Raw genomic sequence first — 25,446 nt, 5'->3', positions numbered from 1 at the left:
TCATACCTTGATCCTCAAATCTCAGCCTCCTGAGTAGCTAGGATTACAGGCATAAGCCACCAGTGCCCAGCTTCTCCTGGTTTCTTGTTTATTGGCCTTGTGGATGTAAAAACTTCCCTTTGGCACAATTTCTGGGCCAGTCCTGGTAGTTCCCCAGTCCCTGTCTGGTCCTTTGCCAATGGCTCTTATTAAAGGATTCTTTGGAATATCCCATGAGCAGCTGCCAGGATGCTGTGGGATCACAGCATGTCCAGTCTGATCCTCCCAGGGTTTAATTGCTTGGCATTTGGGAGAGGGGTGTGGCAGTAGCCCACCCTTCTGTGTTGAGAACCCAATTTTGTTTCCATAGCAACAGGTCCAGGAAGGGGGAGATGGTCCTAGCAACCTCCACTGTGGTTGCCTTGGCTGATGTGAAGAGGAAGAAGTTACATTTCCTTCCTGCTCCCTGGTACCTGCCTAGCTTCATGCTTTTGCTCCTGATTGGATGAAAGGGTTTTTCTGTCTGTTGTTCACAGCAGCCAGGTTGCAATTGTGAGGTCCAAAGCTGGAGGGTGAAATGGACTGGGGGGGGGGTGGGGGTGGGGCTGGAGCAGGGCAGGTGATAGAGCAGGAGGCCAGGCCCAAGATGACATCCAGAGTAACAGATATCCCCAAGTCTTGGGTCCCTGAAAGCCAGGTGTTTACTTGGCATTGAAACCTTTACCATGATCCAGAGTAGGAGAACTGGCAACTCCCTACACACCAAATCTTGCCTCATGAGTCTCCTCTGGCAATGGTCAAATGAAGCAAGTGGGTCACCAGATCGACAGCGCACCCCCCACCCCCACCGGCAGTCTGTGTGCTAGGAGCCAGCCTCTGGCAGAAGTCAAGCCTGCCTACAAGCTCTGGATCACCTGGTTCACTGAGACAGGGGGAAGGAGCCACAAGTAATAAACCACCACCACAAAGCCCTGCACCACTATGCCTCCCACCCCTCTCCTCCTCTCCCACTCCACCCCAACTTTCCTAGCCTTGCCACTATTCCCACCACATCCTTATGGGATCCCACAGGGCCTTTGGCCTGGCTGTTGTCTGTTCCTTAAATGTCCTCTTGTCAAGCCTCAGCTGCCACTAGGAAAAGGCCTTCGCTGAGAATAGCAGCCCCACTCGGGTTACAGTTTGTAGGTAATTCCTTTTTCTCCCACCCTATACCCTCATTCTGCTGTGCCCCACTCTCACACAGATACAGGGCAGTGACAGGCACTGGGGGTCTGGTCTGAACAACTGCCTGGCTGGTCTCGTGTGTAACACGTTATGTCATCATGTTGATGGGTCCAGCCCTGCCATCATCCCTACTCGGATTGGATCTCAGACTTAGCATCCCCTGGTGGGTCTCTGTGTTTGTTTCTGGGGCTAAGACCACCCAGCAGAGCTCAGAAGAGCTCAGAGGCCATGGCAGGTCACATGGTGGTGCTCTGCTTTAGAAGGGCCTCCCCTGCTGGCTTCCTTACCGGGTCAGTGGGCATACTTGTGCTGTCAAATTGGCTTCTCAGCAGACATCCCCTGTAGCAGATGCCTGCTGCCTGGAGGGGCTGATGGCTCCTAGGACGGTGATGCTGGGGAAGGAACTACATGTCCCAGCTGCTGGGTAGCTTGGTTCTCATTGTTTGTCTTTCCTCAGTTTCCCCTGTTGCAGAAGGGCATAGCAGCCTGGAGCTTGCAGGAGCCAGTGATGTGGTCAGGCCTAGTGACCACAGAAGCTCTGCCCCTACCCCTGGCTGCAGCTGGGACTGGCACAAATGCAGAGTCCCAGGCTGGTCTGCCATGTTTCTGTAGCTGTGGAACCCCCCCCCTCCCCCCCACCCCTGCCCTCTCAACATCCACCTGGAGAGGCCATGGCATACAGATGAGGACAAGTACCAGGACTATGGTTTTAAGCTGCCCCTTTATTTGCTCAAAATAACCTGCTTTTCCAGAGCGGCAAGTGATGGCGGTAGTAAGGCCTCGGTCTCACTGTGCCTTCCTCCGCACAGCCTGAACCAGCAGTTCTGAGTAGTGTTCCAAAAGGGCCTGCAAGTCTGGGCTGGCCAAGGAGCCCAGTGTGGGTGAGGACGGAGGATGTGGGCTTGGCACAGACTGGGCGGGAGCCAAGTCATCTCCAACCAGCCAGTCGCTGGCTTCCAGCTGGCTGTGGATCCAAAGGAAGGTGGAGGCCAGCAGGGTCTGTGCTTGCTGCTGGTCAGTGCCCAGCCAGCTACTGGAGCCTAACTGCAAGTGATGGCAAGCTGATCAGGGATCCTCCAGGCCCACGGAGCCCCTCAACCTTTCCCCTGGCCCCGGGGTCACCAGCTTACTGTGTGGTAAAGGTCAAGGGCTTCTTGGAAGGCAGTCTGCAGCCTGTGCAAGATGCTCGTCACATCATGTAGGTAGAGGGGTGTGGGGGGCAGGACAGCAGCCGGTAGCCCGAGCTCCCTCCAGTGTCCAGAGCTCCCTGGGACAGGACTGGGTACACCTGGGGCAGAGACAAGGAAATAAGGCTAGAGGCTGGGCTGATCTCAATAATCCCCAGGGCTGCCTCGGCTGGTCTCAAAGGATTTTCTCATCATCCTTTTCCACTGCTGACTCCCTCCTTCCCTCCTCTCCTTAGCACATAACACTTTTTTTTTCCCCTACTCTGGGTTGAACTCAAGGCCTTCAGTTCCAATTGGTTTTTGTCTTTTTGTTGTTGTTAGGTCATGGGGTCTGAACTCTGGGCCTGGGCGCTGTCCCTCAGCTCTTCAGCTTAAGGCTAGTGCTCTACCACTTGAGCTACAGCGCCACTTCTGGCTTTTTTTCTGCTTATGTAGTGCTGAGGAATTGAACCCAGGGCCTCATACATGCGAGGCAAGCACTCTACCACTGAGCCACCTTCCCAGCCCTCAACTGGCTTTTTTTTTTTTTTTTTCCTCACAACTGGATCTTTACCACTTGTCACACCTCCATTTTGCTGGTAAATGGAGATAGTCTCTCAGATTGGTCTGCCCAATGCTGGCTCAGAACTGTGATCCTCAGATCTCAGTCTCCTGAGTAGCTAGGATGACAGGTGTGAGACACTGGTGCCCAGCTGAGAATTTATAATTTAGGGACAGATTCCCAAGCAAAATCTATAAAGAAAAGTGTCTGATGTATTAAAAGTGGTATGTGGCCAGGTACTGGTGGCTCAAACCTGTCATCTTAACTACTCAGAAAGCTGAGAACCAAGGATTGAGGTTCAAAGCCAACTCAGGCTTTGTAGGACTCTAATCTCCCATTAACCACCAAAAAGGCAGAAGTGGGGCTGTTGCTTAAGTGTTAGGGCACCAGCCTTGGGTTAAAAAGCTAAAGGGCAGCACCTAGGCCCTGATTCAAGTACCACCTCTGGCATACTTCTCTCTTTCTCTCTCACTCTCACTCTCACTCTCTCTCTCTCTCTCTCTCTCTCTCTCTCTCTCTCTCTCACACACACACACACACACACACACACACACACACACACACACGATGTCAAATCTCTACCCTGTTGTTTACCAAGTGTCCAAAGGCCTGGAACACAAGTGATTATTAAATATGTGAGTGAATGAATGAATCCCACAGTCCCTGTGGCTAGCTGAAGTGTCCAGCTTGGGAGTGGAGCCAGCTAAGACAGGGGATAGACTGAAGATCCAGTCCTGTGCCAAGGTGATGCTTACCAGGGCTGGGCTCTGGAAGGGAGGAAGTGCTACCAGGGACTTCAGGCCTAACTTCTGGAAGTGGGGGGCTGTTGGAGTGGGGAGACGGGGACAGGGAGGGGGGGCTTGGGAGCTTTGGAAGAAAGGCAGAGCTGTGGAGCCTTGGGGTGCTTCCATCCATAGGGCTGGTGGCTAGCGAGCTGGCTGTTACACTAGGCCTCATGTCCACGGACTCCTGGGACCAGACACACGTGGTGGGTGGCTTCAGCCCGTCACAGACACTTGACAGGGTGAGTCTTAGGCCAGCGCGGGCCTCGTGGTTGCCCCAGGAGGGCAGGGAAGGTTCTTGGTCCTCGTTTCCAGAACTGGGTTCTGCTGTGACAAGGGCCGGGAGCTCCTGGCCCAGAGCGTCCAGTTCTTCAACAGATGAGGGTCTGTGCAGGGGGCCGGCCAGCTCAGCGAGGATGGGATCCTCACATGACATCTTGGCTCGGGAGCTGGTGGTAGATTCCATGGAGGAGCAGGTAGAGGGGGTACAGACGCCCGGATCCAGGCCTGGTTCAGATGTGGGTGTTGAAGGCTTCCTGTCTGTGGGCAGCACTGAGGAGGAAGGGACACAGGGTGCCAGGCCTGTAAGGTGGGGGGCTGTAAAGGAAGCAGATGGCTCACTCCAACCCTGTCACTGAGTGGACAGGCTCTGCCCAGGGAGGAATTCACAGTATGAACAGACTCCCCCCGACCCCACCTCCCAGCTCAGCTGGAACACACAGGGCTAGTCGTCTGTGACTTGAGGTACTTACTCAGTGGGCACAGGGGCTCCAGGGGCTCCTCAGCCTTTCCCCCCAAAAGGACCTGCAAGGACAGCTCTGAGGACAAGGCCTCTTGGTTCTCAGCCCTGGGCCCTGGGGGAGGTGACCCCAATACTCACATTGGTCCCGTCTGGGGAGGTGTAGCCAGTACCTGCTCTCGGGGGCTCTGCTCGGGGCTGGCTTCCCCGGTGGCGAAGCTTGACCTCCGGAGATTTCACCAGGTGCAGAGGCAGCAGGGGTGAGAAGGTATGGGTGAACCTGGGGGTGGGACAGTGGCACTGCCATTCTGCCTGTGGGTATCCGAGGGACCGTGGCCCATCAGGATGAAGGACAGCGAGGCAGGGGTGAGGTAATCAGCATCTACCTGGATGCCTTCTGCAGGCGTGACAGAAACTGTGTGGAGATGCTCAGCCGGGGGTTGAAGAAGAAGTCCTCAGCCTCTGAGACCTTCACGTCCTCCAGGGACCCTTGGAAGAGCTCTGGGGGACAGTGTTGTGGAGTCCTCAGAGCCCTCACAGACAAGAAGGCCTGCGCAGCGAGACCCACAGCAGCAGGCAGGTCCCCAGGACTCCCACCAGCAGGCACTACACACCTGACCTCAGGAGTGAAGGGACCAGGGGGAGGAAGAGCAAGCAGAACTGTCCTTAAGAGAAGTGTAGCGTGGCTCATGCCTGTAATCCCAGCTACTCAAGAGGCTGAGATCTGAGGATCATAGTTCAAAGGCAACAACATAGGCAGAAAAAGTCCAAGAAACTCATATCTCCATTAACTACCCCAAAAAGCTGGAAATGGAGCTCAAAGTGGTAGAGCACCAGCCTTGAGCAAAAAAAAGTGCTCAGGGACAGCACCTAGATCCTGAGTTCAAGCCCCAGAACCAGCACAAAAAAACAAACAAACAGAAAAAACCTGCTCTGGGCCCCACGCTGTTTCCCAGACAACCTAGGAAGGTTCAGTATCGCACAGGGCCAGGCCCTACCTTCAGAGGGGGCATCGGTAAGCGTCTCAAAGTGGTGACGGAGGAACTTCTCCTGCTCAGGAGTCTGGGGAACGGAGCTATTGGCTGGGCCTGGCCCCTCAGGCCGGGGCGGTTCTTCTGCCATACCCAGGCATCCTGGAGAGAGGCAGGAGAAGGGTGGGGAGACAGAAGCTTTCAACATGGTGAGTCATGGAGGATGCCACTCAACCATGGAGAAAGCTGGATATACCTGTCACACGCCCTGATGCCACCTGACAGAGAAGGCCCACCTTATAGGCCAGGAAACTGGGATTTAGGGCCGATGGGGGCCTCAGCCCCATTAGGTTTGTTTGTTGTTTGTTTTCTTTGGTCGTGGGACTTGAACTCTGGGCCTGGGCGCTGTCTCTCAGCTCTTCAGCTAAAGGCAAGCTTTCTATCACTTGAGCCACAGCGTTACTTCCAGTTTTCCAGTGGTTTACTGGACATAAAGGGTCTCACTGACTTTGCTGCCCGGGCTGGCTTTGAACTGTGATCCTCAGATCTCAGCCTCCTGAGTAGCTAGGATTACAGGCGTGAGCCACCAGTGCCTGGCTCCCTTAGTTATTTTATACACACACATACACACATATTCCTACAATTTTGGGGGGTTGGCAATGTGGCTTAGTGGGTAAAGTGCTTGCCTAGCTCTCTGAGGCCCTGGGTTTGATTCCTCAGTACCGCATAAACAAAAATAAATAAAACTATACAATTTTTTTTGTGTGGGTCATGGGGATTGAACCCAGGGCCTGAGCACTGTGCTTGTTCCAGTTTTCTGGTGGTTAACTGGATATTAAAAAAAAAAAAAAACTCATGGACTTTCCTGCCCAGCCAGCTTCAAATGGCTATCCTCAGATCTCAGCCTCCTGAGTAGCTAGGATAATAGGTGTGAGCCCCTCTCAGTCATTGACTATGTGACCACATTCAGCTGGGCTCACACACTGTCCTCCTCTGTATCTGGCTTACCTGGCTCATGGGGAATGGTCATGGTGAGCCGAGAGTCCAGGTCAGCCCGTGGAGCAGAGAAATGAGGGGCAGCAAAGGGGCGGTCTAAGTCAGCTTCCCCTGAGTTGCAAAGAGCAGAGCTGTGGTGAGTAGCCCACCACTTGGAGCCCTTAATGGGTGGGTCCGAGTATATGGTTTGCAAGAATTGTGCACAAAGGGCCCATCCCAGGGTGCCTGCCCCACTCACCCTCAGGTGGGCTCTGGTTCTTCAAGCTGACGGAGGACGCCTTGAGGTAGGCCTCAGCCTGTGGCTCTCCAGGCCCCGCCCTGGCCTCCTTCTCATAGTACTGGCTGCAATGCCAGTAGAGCTGGGGTTATTCTGGTTAACAAGAAGCCTCCTGCCCAGAATCCCTTGCTCCTCCAAATGCTCCCCCTCTGTATGGCTCTCCCCGTTGAGGACCACGGAAACAGGCTGCAGCTGAGGCTGGGGGTCCTCTGTGCGCATGCACACAGGCCTCTGGAAAGGCAGAGGCCGCTCTTCGAGCAGGAGCCATGACACTCACCTGGCGGTCCCTGTGACCGTCACTTCTCTGTCCAGGGAGTAGACAAGGAGCTTGCTGGCCTCAGATGACTCTCTCTGCAGGGATAGAAAGGAGGGATGCCCATGGCCATCCTCCTGGGGACTCTCTGCCTAGAGGGTAAAGAGCAGAACCACTCTTTAGGCCCTCACAGGCCAATGGCTGTGACTATGATGGGGAATGATGGCACACAGCGCTGGCTGTGGGAACAAAGACAGGACCCATGCCCTGGCCTATGGTCAGCCTGCACTGTGGTCTCTGTGGAGATAAATCATGAGGCAAAATGAATCATATAACTTGTGCAGGGGCTGGAGGCATGGCTCAGTTGGTAGAGCACCAGCCACTGAGAGAAAGCATCAAGTACTGAGTTTGAGTCCATAAAAAAGAAAAAAAAGTAACGAGTGTAGGAAAGGAAGGGGGGAAATGGGGGAGAATGAAGGAAAGGGTAATATTGACCAAAAAATATTGTACTCATAACCTGACCTATGGAACTGCAACCTCTTTGTACACCACTTTATAATAACAACTTTTAAAAGTTAAAAAAAAAAATCATGAGACAGAGATCATTATGCTATTTTTTTGGAAAAGGAAGGTCCAGAGAGGCAAATCTCTCATTTCAGGACACACAGCCTGAGGAGAATTAAGCCAGGGATCTTTCTATTCAAAAGTTCCCCCTGGCCAGGTGCTGGTAGCTCACACTTGTAATCCTACCTACTCAGGAGGCTGCCATCTAAGGATCACAGATCAAAGCCAGGCTGGGAAGGAAAGTTCATGAGACTTACCTACCATTAAACACTAAAAAAGCTGGAAGTGGGAAAGCGACTCAACTGATAGAGCTCTAGCCTTGAGCACAAAAGCTCAGGGGTAGTACCCAGGACCTGAGTTCAAGCCTCAGGACACGGACATGGACACACACACACAAGCCTCAGGACACGGACACACACACACACACACACACACACACGGACATGGACACACACACACAAGCCTCAGGACACGGACACACACACACACACACACACACACACACACACGTTCCCTCTAACTCTGGGATTAAGCTCTTAAATCCTTTGTGATCCACTTGCAGATTCCTTGTCTGGCCTGGGAAGTCACCATACCCTGAAGCCCTATTTCAGAGTGAGAATGTTGAGGTCCCCTTGTCCTGGGTGGGCAGATGCAATGGGGGTGGGGTGGCAGGCCAGGCTGTGTGTGGAGGACATACCTCACCCAGCAGATCCTCCAGGTTCTGCGGTTCCACTGTGTCCACAACCGAGTCCTCCAGATGCTCAGGTTTCATGGGTGTAAAGTAGCAATCCAGGGCCCGAGCATCCAGGATGGTCTTCAGGGGCTCCTGGTCAGCCCGCTCTGCCCAGCGGCCATGTGGTTGGTAGCTGCTGCGCTTGGCATGGAAGCCAGGGCCATCTGTCACGTCATCGTCCCCTAGCTTGAGGGACAGGGGACGGTCAGGCAGTCAGCAACTCCAATGACCGAGTCTCTCCAGAAACTCCTCCTCCTCCTCTCTCTTGGAGCTTGAACTCAGGGCCTGGACACTGTTCTGAGCTTTGCTGTTCAAGGTTAGTGCCCTACCACTTGAACCCTAGCCCCCCTTCCAGCTTTTTGGTAGTTAACTGCAGATAAGAATCTCATGGGGGCTGGGAAGGTAGCTCAGTGGTAGAGCGCTTGCCTTACATGCTCGAGGCCCTGGGTTTGATTCCTCAGCACCACATTAGAAAAAAGCCGGAAGTGGCGATGTGGCTCAAGTGGTAGAGCGCTAGCCTTGAGCTGAAGAGCTGAAGGACAGCACCCAGGCCCAGAGTTCAGGCCCCACGACCGGACCCAAAAAAAAAAAAAAAAGAATCTCATGGACAGATGGGCGCTGGTGGCTCACGCCTGTAATCCTAGCTGCTCTAAGCAGCTAGTCTGTGAGGCCTTTTCTTCTTAACTTACATTGTCATTGGCACTCCCTCTTTCCTTCCTAACCTGTCTTCCTCTACCACAGGTTTCAACTCCTAACACATGACATGATTTCTCTCATTTATTCACCATGGCTACTGTCCGACTCCCACACTAGCAATGAGCCTGTCAAGGGCTCATTGCTGTAACCCCAATGTCTAGAACAGCCCCTGGCATGGGGTGTAGGGGATTGTGAATGAAGGGTTGTCTGACCTGACCCTGAATAATGGGGTTCTTCAGGGAGAGAAAACATCTGGAAAGGGAAAAGGGCTCCCCAAAGGAAGAAGAGTATAGGCAGGACTCCTCCTTTGCCAGCCCACTGTCCTGGAAGACTTACCAACCGCTTTGCCCAGAGCGGCAGCTTGCCATTGGTCAGCAGGCACTGGGGATCTGAGGAGACATATAGGATCCGTGACAAAGGAACAAAACACCCGAGAGATGCATGGGCTGAACAAATGAGCATTTTCCTAGATGACGCACAACACAGGAACCTATACATTAAAAGTTCAGCTGGGCCGGGCACCAGTGGCTCATGCCTGTAATCCTAGCTACTCAGAGGCTGAGAGCTAAGGATCATGATTCAAAGCCAGCCGGAGCAGGAAAGTCCATGAGACTCTTATCTCCACTAACCTGCTCAGCAAACAAGAAGTGGCGCTGTGACTCAAGTGGTAGAGCGCTTCCCTTGAGCTGAAGAGCTGAGGGACAGCACCCAGTCACAGAGTTCAAGCCCCATGACTAACAACAATAACAAAAAAGTTCAGCTAGGGTCTGGGAATGTGGCTTAGTGGTAGAGTGCTTATCTAGCATGCATGAAGCCCTGAGTTCAATTCCTCAGTACCACATACACAGAAAGAGCCAGAAATGGTGCTATGGCTAGAGTGGTAGAGAGCTAGCCTTGAACAAAAAAAGCTCAGAGACAGTGGCCAGGCCCCGAGTTCAAGCCTCAGAACTAGCAAAAAAAAAAAAAGTTAAGTTGGCCATTGGTGGTTCACACCTGTCATCCTAGCAACTCAAGAGGCTGAGACCTGAGGATCAGGGTTCAAAGCCAGCCTGGGCAGGAAAGTCCATGAGATTCTATCTCCAATGAACCGCCAGAAAACCAGAAGTAGCACTTTAGCTCAAGTGGTAGAGCACTAGCCTTAAATGAAAAACCTTAGGGACAGCGCCCAGGCTCTGAGTTCAAGTCCCAGGACCAGCACACATACACAAAAAGGAATTCACTTAAAAAGCTCTTGCACTACTGGCCAGTGGCCTCTTTTGCCTGAGCAACAGTCTGTTATCTTCTGGGGAAAAACACCCATTGTTGTATTAACCTCCCATGACCTCCCTGACCTCCATGTATCCCCATCTTTGGCTGGGGCTGACAAAAGCCATGATTCACACCTAGAACTTGTGGTGAGTGTTTAGGAAAGAAGACTCACTTCTCCTGAACTCAGTAAACCTTTCATTTGCTTTATAAATCTGCAGGGCATCTTTCCCCCCAGTAAAGGGAAAATCTGCAGAGAATAAAGCCAGCATGAAGAAAAGCAGAACCAGGGCTGGGAAGGTGGCTCAGTGGTAGACCGCTTGCCTTGCATGCTCAAGGCCCTGGGTTCGATTCCTCAGCACCACATAAGCAAAAAGAAAAAAGCCGGAAGTGGTGCTGTGGCTCAAGTGGTAGAGCGCTAGCCTTGAGCTGAAGAGCTGAGGGACAGCGCCCAGGACCAGAGTTCAGGCCCCACGACTGGACCCAAAAAAAAAAAAAAAAAGAAAAGAAAAGCAGAACCAAAAGATGGAGAAAGCTAGCTTCCTTTACCTTGTGTGTATTGGTTGTTTTTGAGATGGATCTTACTCTATACCCAAGTCAGCCTGGACTGGGATCCTCCCACTTGTTCTGCCTACCATGCTGGAATTGACCATGCCTCATGATTGGGCTTCCCCCACAGATGGGACAGAGGCATATACTACTACTATACCCAATCACTGTTTGAAATAGAAAATGTCAAGGCTAGCGCTCTACCACTTGAGTCACAGCACCACTTCCGGTTTTCTGGTGGTTTATTGGAGATAAGAGTCTCACAGACTTTCGTGCCCTAGCTGGGTTTGAACCGCAGTCCTCAAATCTCAGCCTCCTGAGTAGCTAGGATGACAGGCTTCAGCTCTGGCACCCAACCAAATAGCTTCCTTTTTTTAATTTATTTTTTAATTTTTTTTGTCAGTTGTGGGGCCTGAACTCTGGGCCTGGGTGCTGTCTCTCAACTCTTCAGCTCAAGGCTAGTGCTCTACCACTGAGCCACAGCACCACTTCCGGCTTTTTTCTCAAATAGCTTCCTTTTAATATGGACTCAGCCATGCCTAAAGCCAATCTTCTTTTTTTTTTTTGGGGGGGGGGCTTGGGCACTATCCCTCAGCTCTTCAGCTCAAGGTGAGCGCTCTACCGCTTGAGACACAGTGCCACTTCGGTTTTCTAGTGGTTTATTGGAGATCAGAATCTCTTGGACTTTCCTTCCTTGCTGGCTTTGAACCGTGACCCTCAGATCTCAGCCTCCTGAGTAGCTAGGATTATAGGCATGAGCCACCGGTGCCTGGCAAAGCCAATCTTCTTGAATATTCAGTAACATCAACCAAAAAAATTTCTCCATCCAGTTTAAGCCAATGAAGAGCATGATTAGCATTACACTGAAAGAGCTGGCTGACACCATGAGCTGAAAACTGAGGTAGTGGGCACGATCCAGCCATGACTCTCCACGCTGACACTTCAAAACCGCCTAGGGACCCTTACCTGGGCCCCCTTCCAGACCTGAATCCAAACTATCCTTGGATGGGGTCTTCACCAGCTCTTCTGGCTCACATTCCTCCTCTGTCTCATCCTCTGTCTGCTCTCCAGGGCTGAGGGATCGGATCTCGCTGGGCATGGATGTGTAGGTCTCCTGCCTAACACCAAGATGAATGACAGAAAGGAAATACAGATAAGCAGGGGTGGGGGGAGAGAAAGGGGGACTTGCCTGGAGCCAGGCCCTGTGCCAAGCTCCCTGGCCACTCATATGGAGGGGGAGGCCTCTTACTTGACCCTCTCCACATCTAGAAAATGAGACACAGCAAGGGTGATAAAGGCCACTTCAAGGGCACAGTGATGGGACAGGGGGCAGAGCAGTCAAATCCCCCTTGGGTAGAGGAAAAAAGCTTTGGGGACTATGGGAAATTGAGACATGGCCCGGGCGCTCAGAGCCTGCTCAGAGCCCCACGGTGAGTCACTGGAGCTTTGTTTACAAAATCTGCCTGTAGGGCTGGGAAGGTGGCTCAGTGGTAGAGCGCTTGCCTTGCATGCATCAGGACCTGGGTTCCATTCCTCAGTACCACATAAGCAGAAAAAGTCCACAAAGTGGTGCCGTGGCTCAAGTGGTAGAGTGCTAGCCTTGAGCTGAAGAGCTGAGGGACAGTGCCCAGGCCCAGAGTTCAGGCCCCACCACCGACCAAAAAAAAAAAAAATGTGCCTGTGCAGCCAGGCAGCAGATGCGCTTGTACCCCTGGGGAACAGGTGGCTGCCAGGACCTTGGGTGGTCACCCCACGTCCTGTCCTTGGGCTGCTGCTGCTGTCGTCGCTGCTCCTGGTGGTTGATCTCCAGCAGGTGCTGCTTCATGCAGGTGGTGATCTCTGGGCCCAGGTGCCAGATGAACACGCAGCTGCAAGGGCCACAAGGAGAAGAAACGTAGCAATCACCACCATGCCTATGTCTAGGGCCACCTAGCTGCCACGCCCAAGACCCCATCTCTAGACACTCTAGAGCTGAATGCAAGGGCTTCGGGCTTAGATCTACACCCTGGCTGACAGGCCAGGCAGCCCAGCGTCTGTTCTGGGGTCTTGAGACTTGAGGAACAGGGCTTTGAGGGAAGAGTATGGGAAATTAAAGGGAAGGGCAAAGCACCCAGCATGGGCTACCAGAATTTTACATAATGCTAGATGCCAGTGGCTCACACCTGTAATCCTAGCTGAGATCTAATAGTGGTTCAAAGTCAGCCTGGGCAAGAAAATCCATGAGACTCTTATCTCCAATGAGCCACCAGGAACCCTAAAGTGGAGCTGTGGCTCAAATGGTAGAAGGCCAGCCTTGAGCAAAAAAGCTCAGGCACAGGACCCAGGCCCTAACCAACCAGAAAAAGAATGTTACATGAATCATGGAAGGCACTGGTGGCTCATGCCTATAATCCTAATTAATCAGGAGGCTGCAGTCTGTGGATTGTGCTCCAAAGCCAGTCTGTGAGACTCATCTCCAATAAACTATCCCCCCAAAAAGCCAGAAATGGAGGTGTGGCTCAAATGGCAGAACACTAGACTTGAGCAAAAAAGCTCAGGACAGTGCCCAGGTCCTGAGTTCAAGCCCCAGGACTGGCACCAAAATAAAAAAAGAAGTTACATAAATCATCTTTCTCAGGGCTTATAAAGCTTATCCGAGTTGCCAAGATAGAGACAGTGTGATCTCTTTTTCAGCTAAGTAAGGCTCAGAGAAGAGAAACAAAATAAATGTCAGGTGTGAGATGGAACTCAGGCGGGGCATGCCACCTAGGTGATCCCTAGGCAAAGTGGGTGTGAGTTGGTCAAGTGCATTCCACTCACAGGCACGCTGTGAGCACAGTGTGCTGAGCCCCATACCCACAGAGAAGCCCAGCCAATGTGGCCCTCCCTCAACCCCTGGCTGTCCCACCTGTCTCCGGATACGGTGATCAAGTGACGACAGTCATAGGTGAACTTCATGCCTGTGATGATTTCTGCAAGCAAAGCAGAGAAGAAGCCACTCTTGCCTCTGAGTCAGAGAGATGCTGGGCACCCGGGAGGTCGTGCCAGGGCCTGGCAGTGAGGCACACCTACCTGAATGGCCAAACATCTTGGCGACACACTCGCCCGAGTAAAAGTCTATTACCGAGATGCTCTTGTCTGAGCAGCTTGTGGCCAGGAAAGTGCCAGATGGATCCACCTGGACCTGAGGAAAAATGCACATACCACTCAGGCTGCCTACGCCACCCGACTTCCAAGCCCTGGGCCAAGCAGCCCAGCCCCCCTAACAACCTTGCTCCCCTATTTTTGTGCTGGCCCTGGGCTTGACCTCAGGGCCGGAGTGCTTCTATAGCTTTTTTGCTCAAGGGTAGCACTCTACTACTTGAGCCACAGCTCTATTTCTGGCTTTTGTGAGGTAGTTTATTGGAGAGAAGACTCATATTTTTTTTTTCTTTTTTCTTTTGTCAGTTGTGGGGCTTGAACTCTGGGCCTGGGCGCTATCCCTGCGCTCTTCAGCTCAAGGTGAGCACTCTACCACTTGAGCTACAGCAACACTTCTGGTTTTCTGGTGGTTTATTGGAGATAATAGTCTCATGGACTTTCCTTCCTGGGCTGACTTTGATCCTCAGATCTCAGCCTCCTGAATAGCTAGGATTACAGGCATGAGCCACCAACACCCGACTCTCATAGACTTTTCTGCCCAGGTTGGCTTTGAAACTCAATCCTCAGATCTCAGCCTCCTCAATAGCTTGGATTACAGGTATGAGCCACCAGCACCCTGTACAACTCCTTTTATGATAGATATTTGGCAATGGTAATGGGTCCAGGCTCCTTAATCTCTCTCTCTCTCTCTTTCTCTCTCTCTTTCACACACACACACACACACACACACACACACACACACACACACACACCAGCAGAACATGAACTTCAGCTTCCATTTTTCATATGAAGAAATTTACACCCCTATTTTTCACGTGAAAAAATTTACAACCAGCACCCCAGGCCGAGGGCTAAGCATGGAATGTGCACAAACTTTATCTCTCCACAGAGCCATCCCTGGACAGAAGCCAGAAGCAGGAAGGAGTTAGGAGGGAGCCTACCTAAGGGCACACAGCCTAAGGCTGAGCTGGAGCCTGAACTCAGAACAACTCTCCTGGGCAAGAAGTGCTGACAAGTCCTGACCTTGTCCTGTGTCTGGTGTGGGGAAGTCAGAGACTCGACCTGGCTTCTCTGTGCTCGCCTCACACCCTGCTGCCCTGGAGCTGGAGCTCAGGTGTGAGTGGGTGCAGACTGGTCAGGGCGAGGACAGGAGGGCCCTGTGTCAGGGTGCCTATGTGGGGCCCCACCCACCTTCAGTAGGGATCCTTCATCACCCTGGGAGCCCTTGTAGCACTTCTTCTGCTTGCCATTCACCGTGTTGTAGACCCTGGGAGAAGAGTAGGGGAACAGTGTAGGGTTTAGAGGGTCCTCGCACCCTGACCCACTTCCCCTGGCTCCTGTCACCCTCTTTTTTTTTTTTTTTTTGTCGGTCGTGGGGCTTGAACTCTGGGCCTGGGCACTGTCCCTCAGCTCTTCAGCTCAAGGCGAGCGCTCTACCACTTGAGCTACAGCGCCACTTCCGGTTTTCTGGTGGTTTTATTGGAGATAGGAGTCTCACGGTCTCTCCTGCCCGGGCTGGCTTTGAAACTCGATCCTCAGATCTCAGCCTCCTGAGTAGCTAGGATTACAGGCGTGAGCCACCAGCGCCCGGCTACCCTCTTTTTTTTTTTTAATCAGTCATGGGTCTTGAACTCAGGGCCTGGGTAGTATCCCAGAGATCTTGCTCAAGGCTAGTGCTCTACCACTTTGAGCCACAGCACCACTTCCTGTTTTCTGGTGGTTCATTGGAGAAAAGAGTCTCACAGACTTTCCTGCCCCGCCTGGCTTTGAACTGTGAGCCTCAGATCTCAGCCTCCTGAGTACCTAGGATGACTGGTGTGAGCCACGGGTGGCTGGTTCTGCCATTTTCTTTTCCCTTCTCTTGTCTCCAATGTATGCCTGAACAGAAGCCCTGTCCTGAATGAGGTGATAACGAGGTTATGCATTGGAGCATTCATTGATTTAGTGTCCTTCTCCCCTCCCTTGCTCCCCAGTAAGCTTAGTGCTGAGGTCCCTTCCTCTAGGAAGTGAGTGATCCCAGACAGGGTCAGAGGTCTCTCTAGGGTCTCCATGGCCCCTAGAACTGGCCTCTTCCTCTCCCTGCCCAGTCTGTATTGTCACTGACTGGTGAGGTGGTACTGCTCCCCATCTCTGCACTGAGCTTCATGAAGGAGGACCCCGGCTGCCCCTGCCACTGTGGTGACCCCAGTACTCTACAGCCCAGATAGGCCCTGGGGATGGATGGCGGGTGGATGAGTCTGTGACCTTCTAGGCTCCCACACAGGTTCCCAGGAGAGGCAGGAAGAAATCTTCTGTGGCTTGGTGGCTAAGCCTGGGGAAACCTAACTTCTGAGAAGTACTGCTGGATCCCTACCCACCCCCAGCACCCCTCTGAATCCCTCTGCCCCAGTTTCTCAGGGATCACAGAAGCAGTGGAGGAAAGCAGAGAGATAGGGAGAAGGCCAGACTTCAGGGACAGATCCCAGACAGACCTGCAAACCTGCCGGGGCCAGGTGAACAAGGGTACAGCGCAGCCCCTCACCTCACATTACGGTCCTGGCAGGCCACGGCCACGTACTTCTGTGTGATGTCAATATCCATGTCGTACAAGGTGGTTTTCTCTGCCACGTGGTGGGTACGGATGAAATGCAGTCCGTCTGAGGCCTGGCAGGGCAGAGCAGACCTTCAGAGGACACCCCCAAGAAACTCCAGACCCCCGGCCCTCAAGGAGGCCCCACCCTACCCGCTGGGCGCTGCGGAAGTAGATGCTCTTGTCTGCCCCACAGCTGATCATCTGGATGTCTCTCGTGCCTGTGGGAAAAGGGCTGTGGGTCAGACAGGCTACGCTGTGTGGGTGAGGTAGGGAAAGGGGGGATTCCAGCCAGGTGATACACTGCAGGGCCACCTGTCAACCTTGCCAGGATGAGAAAGCCTTCGTGGAGGTGGTGAGATGGGAGGGTCTGTGGGAGTGGGGGACAGGAGCTGTGTGAGAGGGACACAAATGGAGCTATAGGCCAGGCAGGTCTGCTAAACCAGCAACACAGGGCCAGGCACACAGTGGGACACAGCGAGACACTGTCTTCAATGTGGAGTGCAGGGGTGAGCGGCTCGAGCAGCAGAAGGGAGGTGAGAATAACAGGGACCAGCAGGGACCATCTAGAACAATCAAGACAGCTGGTGGCTCACACCTGTCATCCTAGCTATTCAGGAGGCTGAGATCTGAGGATCACAGTGCCAAGCTAGCCTGGGTAGAAAAATCCCTGTGAGACTTTTATCTCTAATGAACCACTCAAAAACCAGTAGACTGTGGCTCAAAGCAGAAGAGTGCTAGCCTTGAGCAGAAGAGCTCAGAGACTGTGCCCAGGCCCTAAATTCAAGACTCATAACTGCAAAAAAAAAAAAAGGTAAGGGACAGCACCTAGGCCCTGAGTTCAAGCCCTAGTACCACAGCGTGCATGTGTGTGTGCGCGCGTGCATGCGCACACACACACAACATACACACACACACACAAAATGTTAGATGTGCCAATAGTGAAGCTTGAACTCTGAGCCTGGAGCTCTCACCCATAGCTGGTGCTCTGCCGTTTGAGTCACAGCTCTACCGTGGCTTTTTGCTAGTTAACTGGAGATAGAGTCTCAGATTTATTTACCTGGACTGGCTTCAAACCTTGAGTCTCAGATCCCAGCCTCCTGGTTATAGATTATAGGCATGAGCTACCTACCAGTGCCCAGCTCCTATTCACTTTGTAAGTAAAATCTATGGCCATTAATTTTCATAAACAAAACACTAAAACATCCAGTCTTTGGATCCGGCTGAGTCTGAATGCCAAGCTTAGCTGTCCCTTCCAGTTAAGGTTCAGGGGATTCTTTTTTTTTTTTTTTTAGCTTTAATTTTATTGTCAAGGTGATATACAGAGGGGTTACAGTTACATCAGTAAGGTAGTGAGCACATTTCTTGTCTAACTTGTTACCTCCTCCTTCATTTTTCTCCCTCTTTCCCTCCACCCCAGTCCCCCCGCCCTTTTTTTTTTGTGCTGGTCTTGGGGCTTAAACTCAGGACATGGATACTATCCTTGAGCTTTTCTTGCTCAAGGCTAGCAGTCTACCATTGAACCACAGCTCCACTAATGGCTTTTTGCTGGTTAACAGGAGATATAGTTTCATGGACTTTTCTGCTGGGATTGGCTTTCAATTGCGATCCTTAGATCATAGCCTCCTGAGTAGCTGGCACTATAGGCATGAGCCACTGTGCCTGGCTTCTTGCTGTTTCTTACAAGTAAAGAAAATCATTGAACAAAACGCAGGGCAGGGGAAGGAAGGCACTCACCAGCAAACTTAATGGCTGTGATGGAGGAGGAGTGGTCGTCCAGGGTCTGCTCCAGGTTGTAGTTCTTCTCCACGTTCAGCACGTGGATCAGTCGGTCGCGACTAGCCGAGGCCAGCAAGGTTAGTCCTGTGAGTGGAGAGAAGCAACCTGCTTCCGAATGGAGGCCTGGCTGCCGTGGCGCCTCAGAGCAGCAGCATGACTTTGCTCTCCATTCTTGCAGAAGCAGGGCTTTGCTTCCAGAGTTGGGGCCAAGGGAAATTCATCCACATAACTGGCTTATGTTATGCAAAAAGCCAAAGCCAAATCAAGACTGAGGAAATGTTCAGAGTAAGAGCAAATAAATAAATAAATAAAAGCCAAGAAAACTCAAATGTGAGCCTGAATTAGAAAAACATGATGCTTTTAGGGACAGTATTGGGACAACTGGTAAAATGTGAATAAGGATCATGGGACATAGGCAACCCAATATGAAGGTGAAACCCAGTGTGTGTATGTGTGTATGTGTGTCCTGGGGCTTCAACTCAGGAACTGGATGGTGTCTTGAGTTTGTGTGTTCAAAGTTAGCACACTACCAGTTTGAGCCAAAGCTCCACTTCTGGTTTTCTGGTAGTTAACTAGAACTAAGAGTCTGACTGATGCCGGACACTAGTGGCTCACCCCTATAAAATCCTAGTCACGGCGGGCACCGCTGGCTCACACCTGTCATCCTAGCTACTCAGGAGGCTGAGATCTGAGGATCGAGGTTCCAAGCCAGCCCGGGTAGGAAAGGCCGTGAAACTCTTATCTCCAATAAATCACCAGAAAACCAGAAGTGGCACTGTGGCTCAAGGGGTAGAGCGCTAGCCTTGAGCTGAAGAGTGCAGGGACAACACCCAGGCCCAGAGTTCCAGCCCCACGACCGACAAAAAAAAAATCCTAGTCACTACTCAAGAGACAGATCTGAGGATCATGGTTCAAAGCTAGCCCAAGTAGGAAAGTCTATGAGACTCTTATCTCCAAATAATCATAAAAAAAGCCAGAAGTGGTTCTGTAGCTCAAGTGGTAGAGTGCTAGCTTTGAGGAAAAGGAGCTGAGAGAGAGCACCCAGGCCTAGAGTTCAAGGCTAAGGAATGGCAAAAACAAAACAAAACAAAAAAACAGAAAAAAGTCTCACAAACTTTCTTGCCTGAGCTGGCTTCAGACCATAATTCTCAAGTAGCTAGGATTCCCAAGTAGCTAGGATTACAGGTATGAGCTACCAGCACTTGGCTCTGAGGTGCGACTCAAGTAATAGAGTGCTCAATTAGCAAGTATGAGGTCCCCAGTACCATTAAAAACAAAAACAAGGGGCTGGGAAGGTGGCTCAGTGGTAGAGTGCTTGCCTTGCATGCCTGAGGCCCTGGGTTCGATTCCTCAGCACCATATAAGCAAAAAGAAAAAAGCCGGAAGTGGCGCTGTGGCTCAAGTGGTAGAGCGCTAGCCTTGAGCTGAAGAGCTGAGGGACAGCGCCCAGGCCGAGTTCAGGCCCCATGACCGGACCCCCCCAAAAAAATTAAAAAACGAAAACAAAAAACAAGAAAAAACAGAGGGCTGGGCCCTCTCTAACTACTCAGGAGGCTGAGAGCTGAGGATTACAGTTCAAAATCAGCCCAGGCAGGAAAGTCCATGAGACTCTTATTATCTCCAATTAACCACTTGAAAACCAGAAGTGGCGCTGTGGCTCAAGCAATAGAGTGCTAGCCTTGAGCTGAAGAGCTGAGGGACAGCGCCCAGGGCCAGAGTTCAATTCCCAGAACCAAAAAAAAAAAAAAAAAAAGAGGGCTGTGAATGTGGCTCAGTGGTAGAGTGCTTGCCTTGCATGCATGAAGCCCCAGGTTCAATTCCTCAGTATCACATAAACAGAAAAAGCTGGAAGTGGTGCTGTGGCTCAAGTGATAGAGTGCTGGTCTTGAGCCGAAGAGCTGAAGGACAGCGCCTGGCCCTGAGTTCAAGTCTCAGGACTGGCGGAAAAAAAAAGAGCCAGATGCTGGGTGAAGATAGGCACATATTGATCTATAATAATCTTGCAACTACTCTGATAGCCTCAAATTTGCACAAACTATTGTCTAACCTTCACACTCTTCTCCAGGAGAGGCTGACCTCATTTGGACTCTTGTTCTCTCCTCATGTCCACTCACTCCTCAGCATGGGTCTTGTTGGGGTTGGAGGTCAACATGATCTACCTGCGCAAAGCCCTGCCTCCTGCATGTGTCTTGTTTGTGAGGTTCCAGGCAGCCCAGGGCTCCTGGACGGCACTCCCAGTCCCTCAGGTTACCCCTGTCCGTGCTTCTGCCCAGTCCCAGGCTTACCTGTCTCAGGCTTGGAGTACTCCAGGCACAGCACCTCGGCATCATGGGCCTCCACCTTGACCAGCTCATCCATGAAATGCAGCTCATGGATCCTGGGGAACAGACACATTGCCCACTGTACTCTGCCCATACCTCCTCCCCTGCGCCCACCTGCCGGGTATCCTGCTAGAAAAGGCCAGGATAGGCCGGGTGCCAGTGTCATCCTAGCAGAAGGCTGAGATCTGAGGATCATGGTTGAAAGCCAGCCCAAGCAGGAAAGTCCACGAGATTCTATTTTTTTTTTCTTTTTGTCCGTCACGGGGCTTGAACTCTGGGCCTGGGCACTGTCCCTCAGCTCTTTAGCTCAAGGTGAGCGCTCTATCACTTGAACCACAGTGCCACTTCTGGTTTTTCTGGTAGTTTACTGGAGAGAAGCGGTTCATAGACTTTCCTGCCTGGGCTGGCTTTGAACCATGATCCTCAGATCTCAACCTCCTGAGTAGCTAGGAAGACAGGCGTGAGCAACCAGCACCCAGCTTCCCTGAGACTTTTATGTCCAATCAACCACCAAAAAGCCTGAAGTAGAGCTATGGCTCAAGTGGTAGCATGCTAGCCTTGAGCACAAAAGCTCATGGGCAGTGCCCAGGGCCCGAGTTCAAGACTCAGGACTGGCACCAAAAAACAAAAAAAACAGTGACCCTCACTTGAGCCTTCCTATCTAGGAGTCCCTTCCCAGCTTACGGCCCCCAGAGTAGCTGCCTACAAGATTGCTAACCAAGGTCATGTCAGTCATTCCCATGGCAGCTCCTCCCTGCAGCCTGAGGCCCCCAGGAGAGCCAGGAGGTGCACACTTGCCTCAGATTGCCACTTCGGTCACCTGAAGCCAAGTGCTGGCCATCAGGGCTGACTTGCATGACGCGCACGCCAGCTCTTACATCCACAGGTGTCCCGTTCTCGCTGCCCCGGTCAGGGAAGTGGGACGTGTCCTGCAAGTGCTGGATATCGTTCTCCACATACACTACCTTCAGCAGAGTCTGTGGGAAGGAGACAGCGGGGGTTACTGCTCCAATGCACACAGAAGCACCGCTGGCCACCCCACAGCCAGACATCCCTCTTCATCAGTAACACAACTCCAGTTTTGAGCAGGAAACTTCACCACTTGGAATAATAACTGTTTTCCACTCTACCTGACAGCAGGTAAACTCTGTACAATAAGAGGGCCTGGCACTGGTGGTTCACGCCTGTAATCCTAGCTACTAAGAAGGCCGAGATCTGAGGATCGTGGTTCAAAGCCAGCCCAGGCAGGAAAGTCCGTGAGACCCTTATCTCCAATAAACCACTAGAAAACTGAAAGTGGTGCTGTGGCTCAAGTGGTAAAGTGCACACCTTGAGATGAAAAGCACAAGTGCCCAGGCTCAGCGTTCAAGCCCCACGACCGACAAAAAAAAAAAAAAAAAAAAGAAAAGAAAAGAAAAGAAAAAGAAAAAGAGGGCTGGGAAGGTGGCTCAGTGGTAGATCGCTTGCCTTGCATGCATGAGGCCCTGGGTTCGATTCCGCAGCACCACATAAGCAAAAAGAAAAAACGCCAGAAGTGGCACTGTGGCTCAAGTGGTAGAGCGCTAGCCTTGAGCTGAAGAGCTGAGGACAGCGCCCAGGCCCAGAGTTCAGGACCCATGACCGGACCCCCAAAAAAAAAAAAAAAAAAAAGAAAAGAAAAAGATGTCTTTGAGGGGCTGGGAAGGTAGCTCAGTGGTAGAGTGCTTGCCTTGCATGCATGAGGCCCTGGGTTCAATTCCTCAGCACCACATAAAGCCAGAAGTGGAGCTGAGGCTCAAGTGGTAGAGCGCTAGCCTTGAGCTGAAGAGCTGAGGGACAGCGCCCAGGCCCAGAGTTCAGGCTCCACGACTGACCAAAAAAAAAAAAAAAAAAAAAGATGTCTGTGAGTAAACTCTGTGCATTAAGATGTAACACAAGTGAGAACCCGTCCACTGCCTTCCTTTCATCTTGCTGCTGGAACATCTAATGCAATGACTAGAGCTTCAGCAACCACATTAGATCATGAGGATGAGAGCCACTCCCTCAAATAACAGGATAGAAAGATAGAAGGACTTGAGGTTTCTAGGGGCTTCCTGGAGAGCTGCCAAAATAGTCTGAACTAGTTTCCTCCAGACTCCTTTTTCTTTTTTTGTCAGTTTGTGGGGCCTGAACTCTGGGCCTGGACACTGTCCCTGAGGTTTTTTTTTTAGTGCTTTACAACTTAGCCACATCTCCACTTCTCTCTTTTCAGTAATCAATGGAGATGAGCCTGGCAAGGGGCTGGGAAGCAACCTGTTTCCGTCAGCCAGTGCCAGGCTCTCAGCAGAAGCACACACAGAGGGCTGGCTGGACAGGGAAGGTCCCCTTGACTTCACCCATGGGGTATTCCCTATCAGGCTGTTCCCATTCGAGACTTGGGGAGCAACTTCATCTTTATTGCATGTGCTGACCTACGTGGAGTGGCTGCATCCACACCCCACCCCCACCCCCAGACCCAGAGACCCAGAGCAGACAGACCTTGGCAGCCCAGGAAAGAAGACCAGAGAGACACTGAGGAAGATCACTGCCCCAGGAGGTTGTGGCCCCCTGACCAGGGAAGACCCATATCCAGGTTCCCCAAGACTCCTGTCTGCCTCTATGTCCTGGCCTAAATGAAGTTGGAGAGATCGCCATGAAGCCACTCACGTTGCTGAAGATATTCCTCTGCCATTGAGAGCTGGAGCCGCCGCTGTTCATGTTCCAGAAGCGGATGGTGTTGTCCGAGGAACAAGTCAGAAAAGACCCGGATGGCAAACAAGCCCGCTGATCTTCAAATTCAGGATAAACCTACAGTTCCAAAGAACAAGGCCACGGGTAGCTCCTCATGCCTCCTTCCAACCCCCCCCCACCATGATGGCGTGGCTGTGCTATACAGTTACATTTTGGTGACACAAAGCAAAATGAAGACAAATAGGCATGGTGCAAGGCTTTCCTCATTAACCATAAGAGGAACAGCCAGGTGCTGGTGGCTCACGCCTTTCATCCTAGCTGCTCAGGAGGCTGAGATCTGAGGATCACGGTTCAAAGCCAGCCTGGGTTGGAAAATCTGTATGACTCCTATCTCCAGATAAACACCAAAAAAGCAGAAGTGGAGCCATGGCTCAAATGGTAGAGCACTAGCCTTGAGCAAAAGCAGCCCAGTGCCCAGGCCCTGAGCTCAAGCCCCACCAAAAAAGTAATTAAAAATAAAATAGCCGGGCGCTGGTGGCTCACGCCTGTAATCCTAGCTACTCAGGAGGCTGAGATCTGAGAATCATGGTTCAAAGCCAGCCCGGGCAGAAAAGTCCATGAGACTCTTATCTCCAATAAACCACTAGAAAACCGGAAGTGGCGCTGTGGCTCAAGCGGTAGAGTGCTCTCCTTGAGCTGAAGAGCGCAGGGTTAGCGCCCAAGCCCAGAGTTCAACTCCCACAACCGACAAAAAATAAATAAATAAATAAATAAATAAATAAACCAGTGGAAAGGAAGACATAAAATCCTCTCCCAGCGTCCATGTGCTCCCTGTGGCTCAGGCCTGAGAAAGGAGCTCACCTCCACGTTCCAGACGTAGGAGCTGTGGAAGAGCTCGGACCACATCTTGCTCACTTTGTTGATGTCCTTTACATCCCAGATGTAGATGCTGTGGTCCTTATACACACAGGACAGCCACTGGTGGACAGGGTCAAAGGTCAGTGCCACTGTGTCAGGGTAGACTGCTTCTGCCTTCCTGTGGAAGAGGAAGCTGACAAGGCCACATGGGAGATCAGTCATTCTCAATCACGGTGAGCAGGAAGAGCCACTTCTGGCGACACGAGAGCTGCTTCCAGCAGTGCCATCCCTAGTGGTATTTGCTACTGCTCATCTTTCCTACTTCAACTCCCTTCTCTCTCTGCTTTCTCTCCTCCTTGGCTTCTTGTCGAAATTGCAAGCTGGAAGTTCCTACCTGACTGAGAACATTTTGAGCACCCAGCATTCTCTAGTCCAGTACCCTCCCTCACTTCATAAAAGACAACAGCCCGGTACTAGTGGCTCACACCTGTAATCCTAGCTACTCAGAAGGCAATCTCAGAATTGCAGTTCAAAGTCAGCCTGGGCAAGATAGGGTAAAACTCTTATCTCTAATTAGTTGTCAAGAAAGCTGGAAGACTGGGAATGTGACTTAGTAGTAGAGTGCTTACCTAGCATGCATGAAGCCTGGGTATGATTCCTCAGTACCACATAAACAGAAAAAGCTGGAAGTGGAGCTGTGGCTCAAGTGGTACAGTGCTAGTCTTGAGCAAAAGAAGCTTAGGGACAGTGCCCAGGCTCTGAGTTCAAGCCCCAGAACTGGTTAAAAAAAAAAAAAGCTGGAAGTAGAGTTCTGGCTCAAATGGTATAATGCTAGCCTTGAACAAAAAGCTCAGGGAAGCCAGGCGCTGGTGTCTCATGCCTGTAATCCTAGCTATTCAAGAGGCTGAGATCTGAGGATAACAGTTCAAAGCCAGCCTAGGCAGGAAAGTCCATGAGACTCTTATCTCCAATTAACACTATAAAACTGGAAGTGGTGCTGTGGCTCAAGTGGTAGAGCACTCACCCTGAGCTGAAGAGCTGAAGGACAGCACCCAGGCCCAGAGTTCAAGCCCTAGGACTGGCACCAAAAAGAGAAAAAGCAGAAAAAGAAGAGGCTTCTATTCTGGACACAGCAGCCAATGGATCAAACATACAAGGCCTAGTTGCATAGCCTCTAGGAGCTGCTCGTCCACCTCAGAAGAGACTACAGGTGAGTGCTGGTGACTCGCAAGTATAGTCCTAGCTACTTAGGAAGCTGAGATCTGAGATCGTGGTTCAAAGCCAGTCAGAAAAAATCCGTAAGACTCTTATCTCTAATTAACCAGCACAAAGCCGGAAGTGGAGGTGTGCCTCATGTGGTAGTGTCAGATATGAC

The 25,446-nt window shown here is 51.7% G+C and overlaps 1 protein-coding gene across 9 annotated transcripts in view; it reads right to left on the bottom strand.

Annotated features, from left to right (window-relative positions):
- Positions 1-1,915: 1,915 nt before the first annotated feature.
- Positions 1,916-25,446, bottom strand: part of LOC138811522 (WD repeat-containing protein 62-like) — a 31,870-nt gene continuing 8,339 nt past the window's right edge. The window contains exons 9-32 of one of the 9 annotated variants that reach the window (XM_069999236.1): positions 24,075-24,264; positions 23,190-23,330; positions 21,324-21,502; positions 20,490-20,581; positions 18,163-18,288; positions 16,579-16,646; positions 16,378-16,499; positions 15,048-15,123; positions 13,788-13,899; positions 13,624-13,687; positions 12,473-12,604; positions 11,703-11,854; positions 9,279-9,331; positions 8,211-8,432; positions 6,974-7,047; positions 6,658-6,761; positions 6,432-6,530; positions 5,451-5,585; positions 4,839-4,953; positions 4,594-4,732; positions 4,466-4,517; positions 3,687-4,310; positions 2,334-2,491; positions 1,916-2,247 (exon numbers count right to left, since the gene is read on the bottom strand). In XM_069999236.1, coding sequence (XP_069855337.1) covers positions 1,990-2,247; positions 2,334-2,491; positions 3,687-4,310; positions 4,466-4,517; positions 4,594-4,732; positions 4,839-4,953; positions 5,451-5,585; positions 6,432-6,530; positions 6,658-6,761; positions 6,974-7,047; positions 8,211-8,432; positions 9,279-9,331; positions 11,703-11,854; positions 12,473-12,604; positions 13,624-13,687; positions 13,788-13,899; positions 15,048-15,123; positions 16,378-16,499; positions 16,579-16,646; positions 18,163-18,288; positions 20,490-20,581; positions 21,324-21,502; positions 23,190-23,330; positions 24,075-24,264 — 3,487 coding nt within the window. In that variant the 3' untranslated portion in view covers positions 1,916-1,989. Of the gene's footprint in view, positions 2,248-2,333; positions 2,492-3,686; positions 4,311-4,465; positions 4,518-4,593; positions 4,733-4,838; positions 4,954-5,450; positions 5,586-6,431; positions 6,531-6,657; positions 6,762-6,973; positions 7,102-8,210; positions 8,433-9,278; positions 9,332-11,702; positions 11,855-12,472; positions 12,605-13,623; positions 13,688-13,787; positions 13,900-15,047; positions 15,124-16,377; positions 16,500-16,578; positions 16,647-18,162; positions 18,289-20,489; positions 20,582-21,323; positions 21,503-23,189; positions 23,331-24,074; positions 24,265-25,446 lie in introns of those variants that run through there. The other 8 variants (XM_069999234.1, XM_069999238.1, XM_069999233.1 and 5 more) reach the window with 8 other exon arrangements.

This window comes from Dipodomys merriami, unplaced genomic scaffold, assembly GCF_024711535.1.
Source record: "Dipodomys merriami isolate MVZ:Mamm:240054 unplaced genomic scaffold, mDipMer1.0.p SCAF_534, whole genome shotgun sequence".
Lineage (NCBI taxonomy): Eukaryota > Metazoa > Chordata > Mammalia > Rodentia > Heteromyidae > Dipodomys > Dipodomys merriami.
This window is presented reverse-complemented; position numbering and strand designations above follow the sequence as displayed.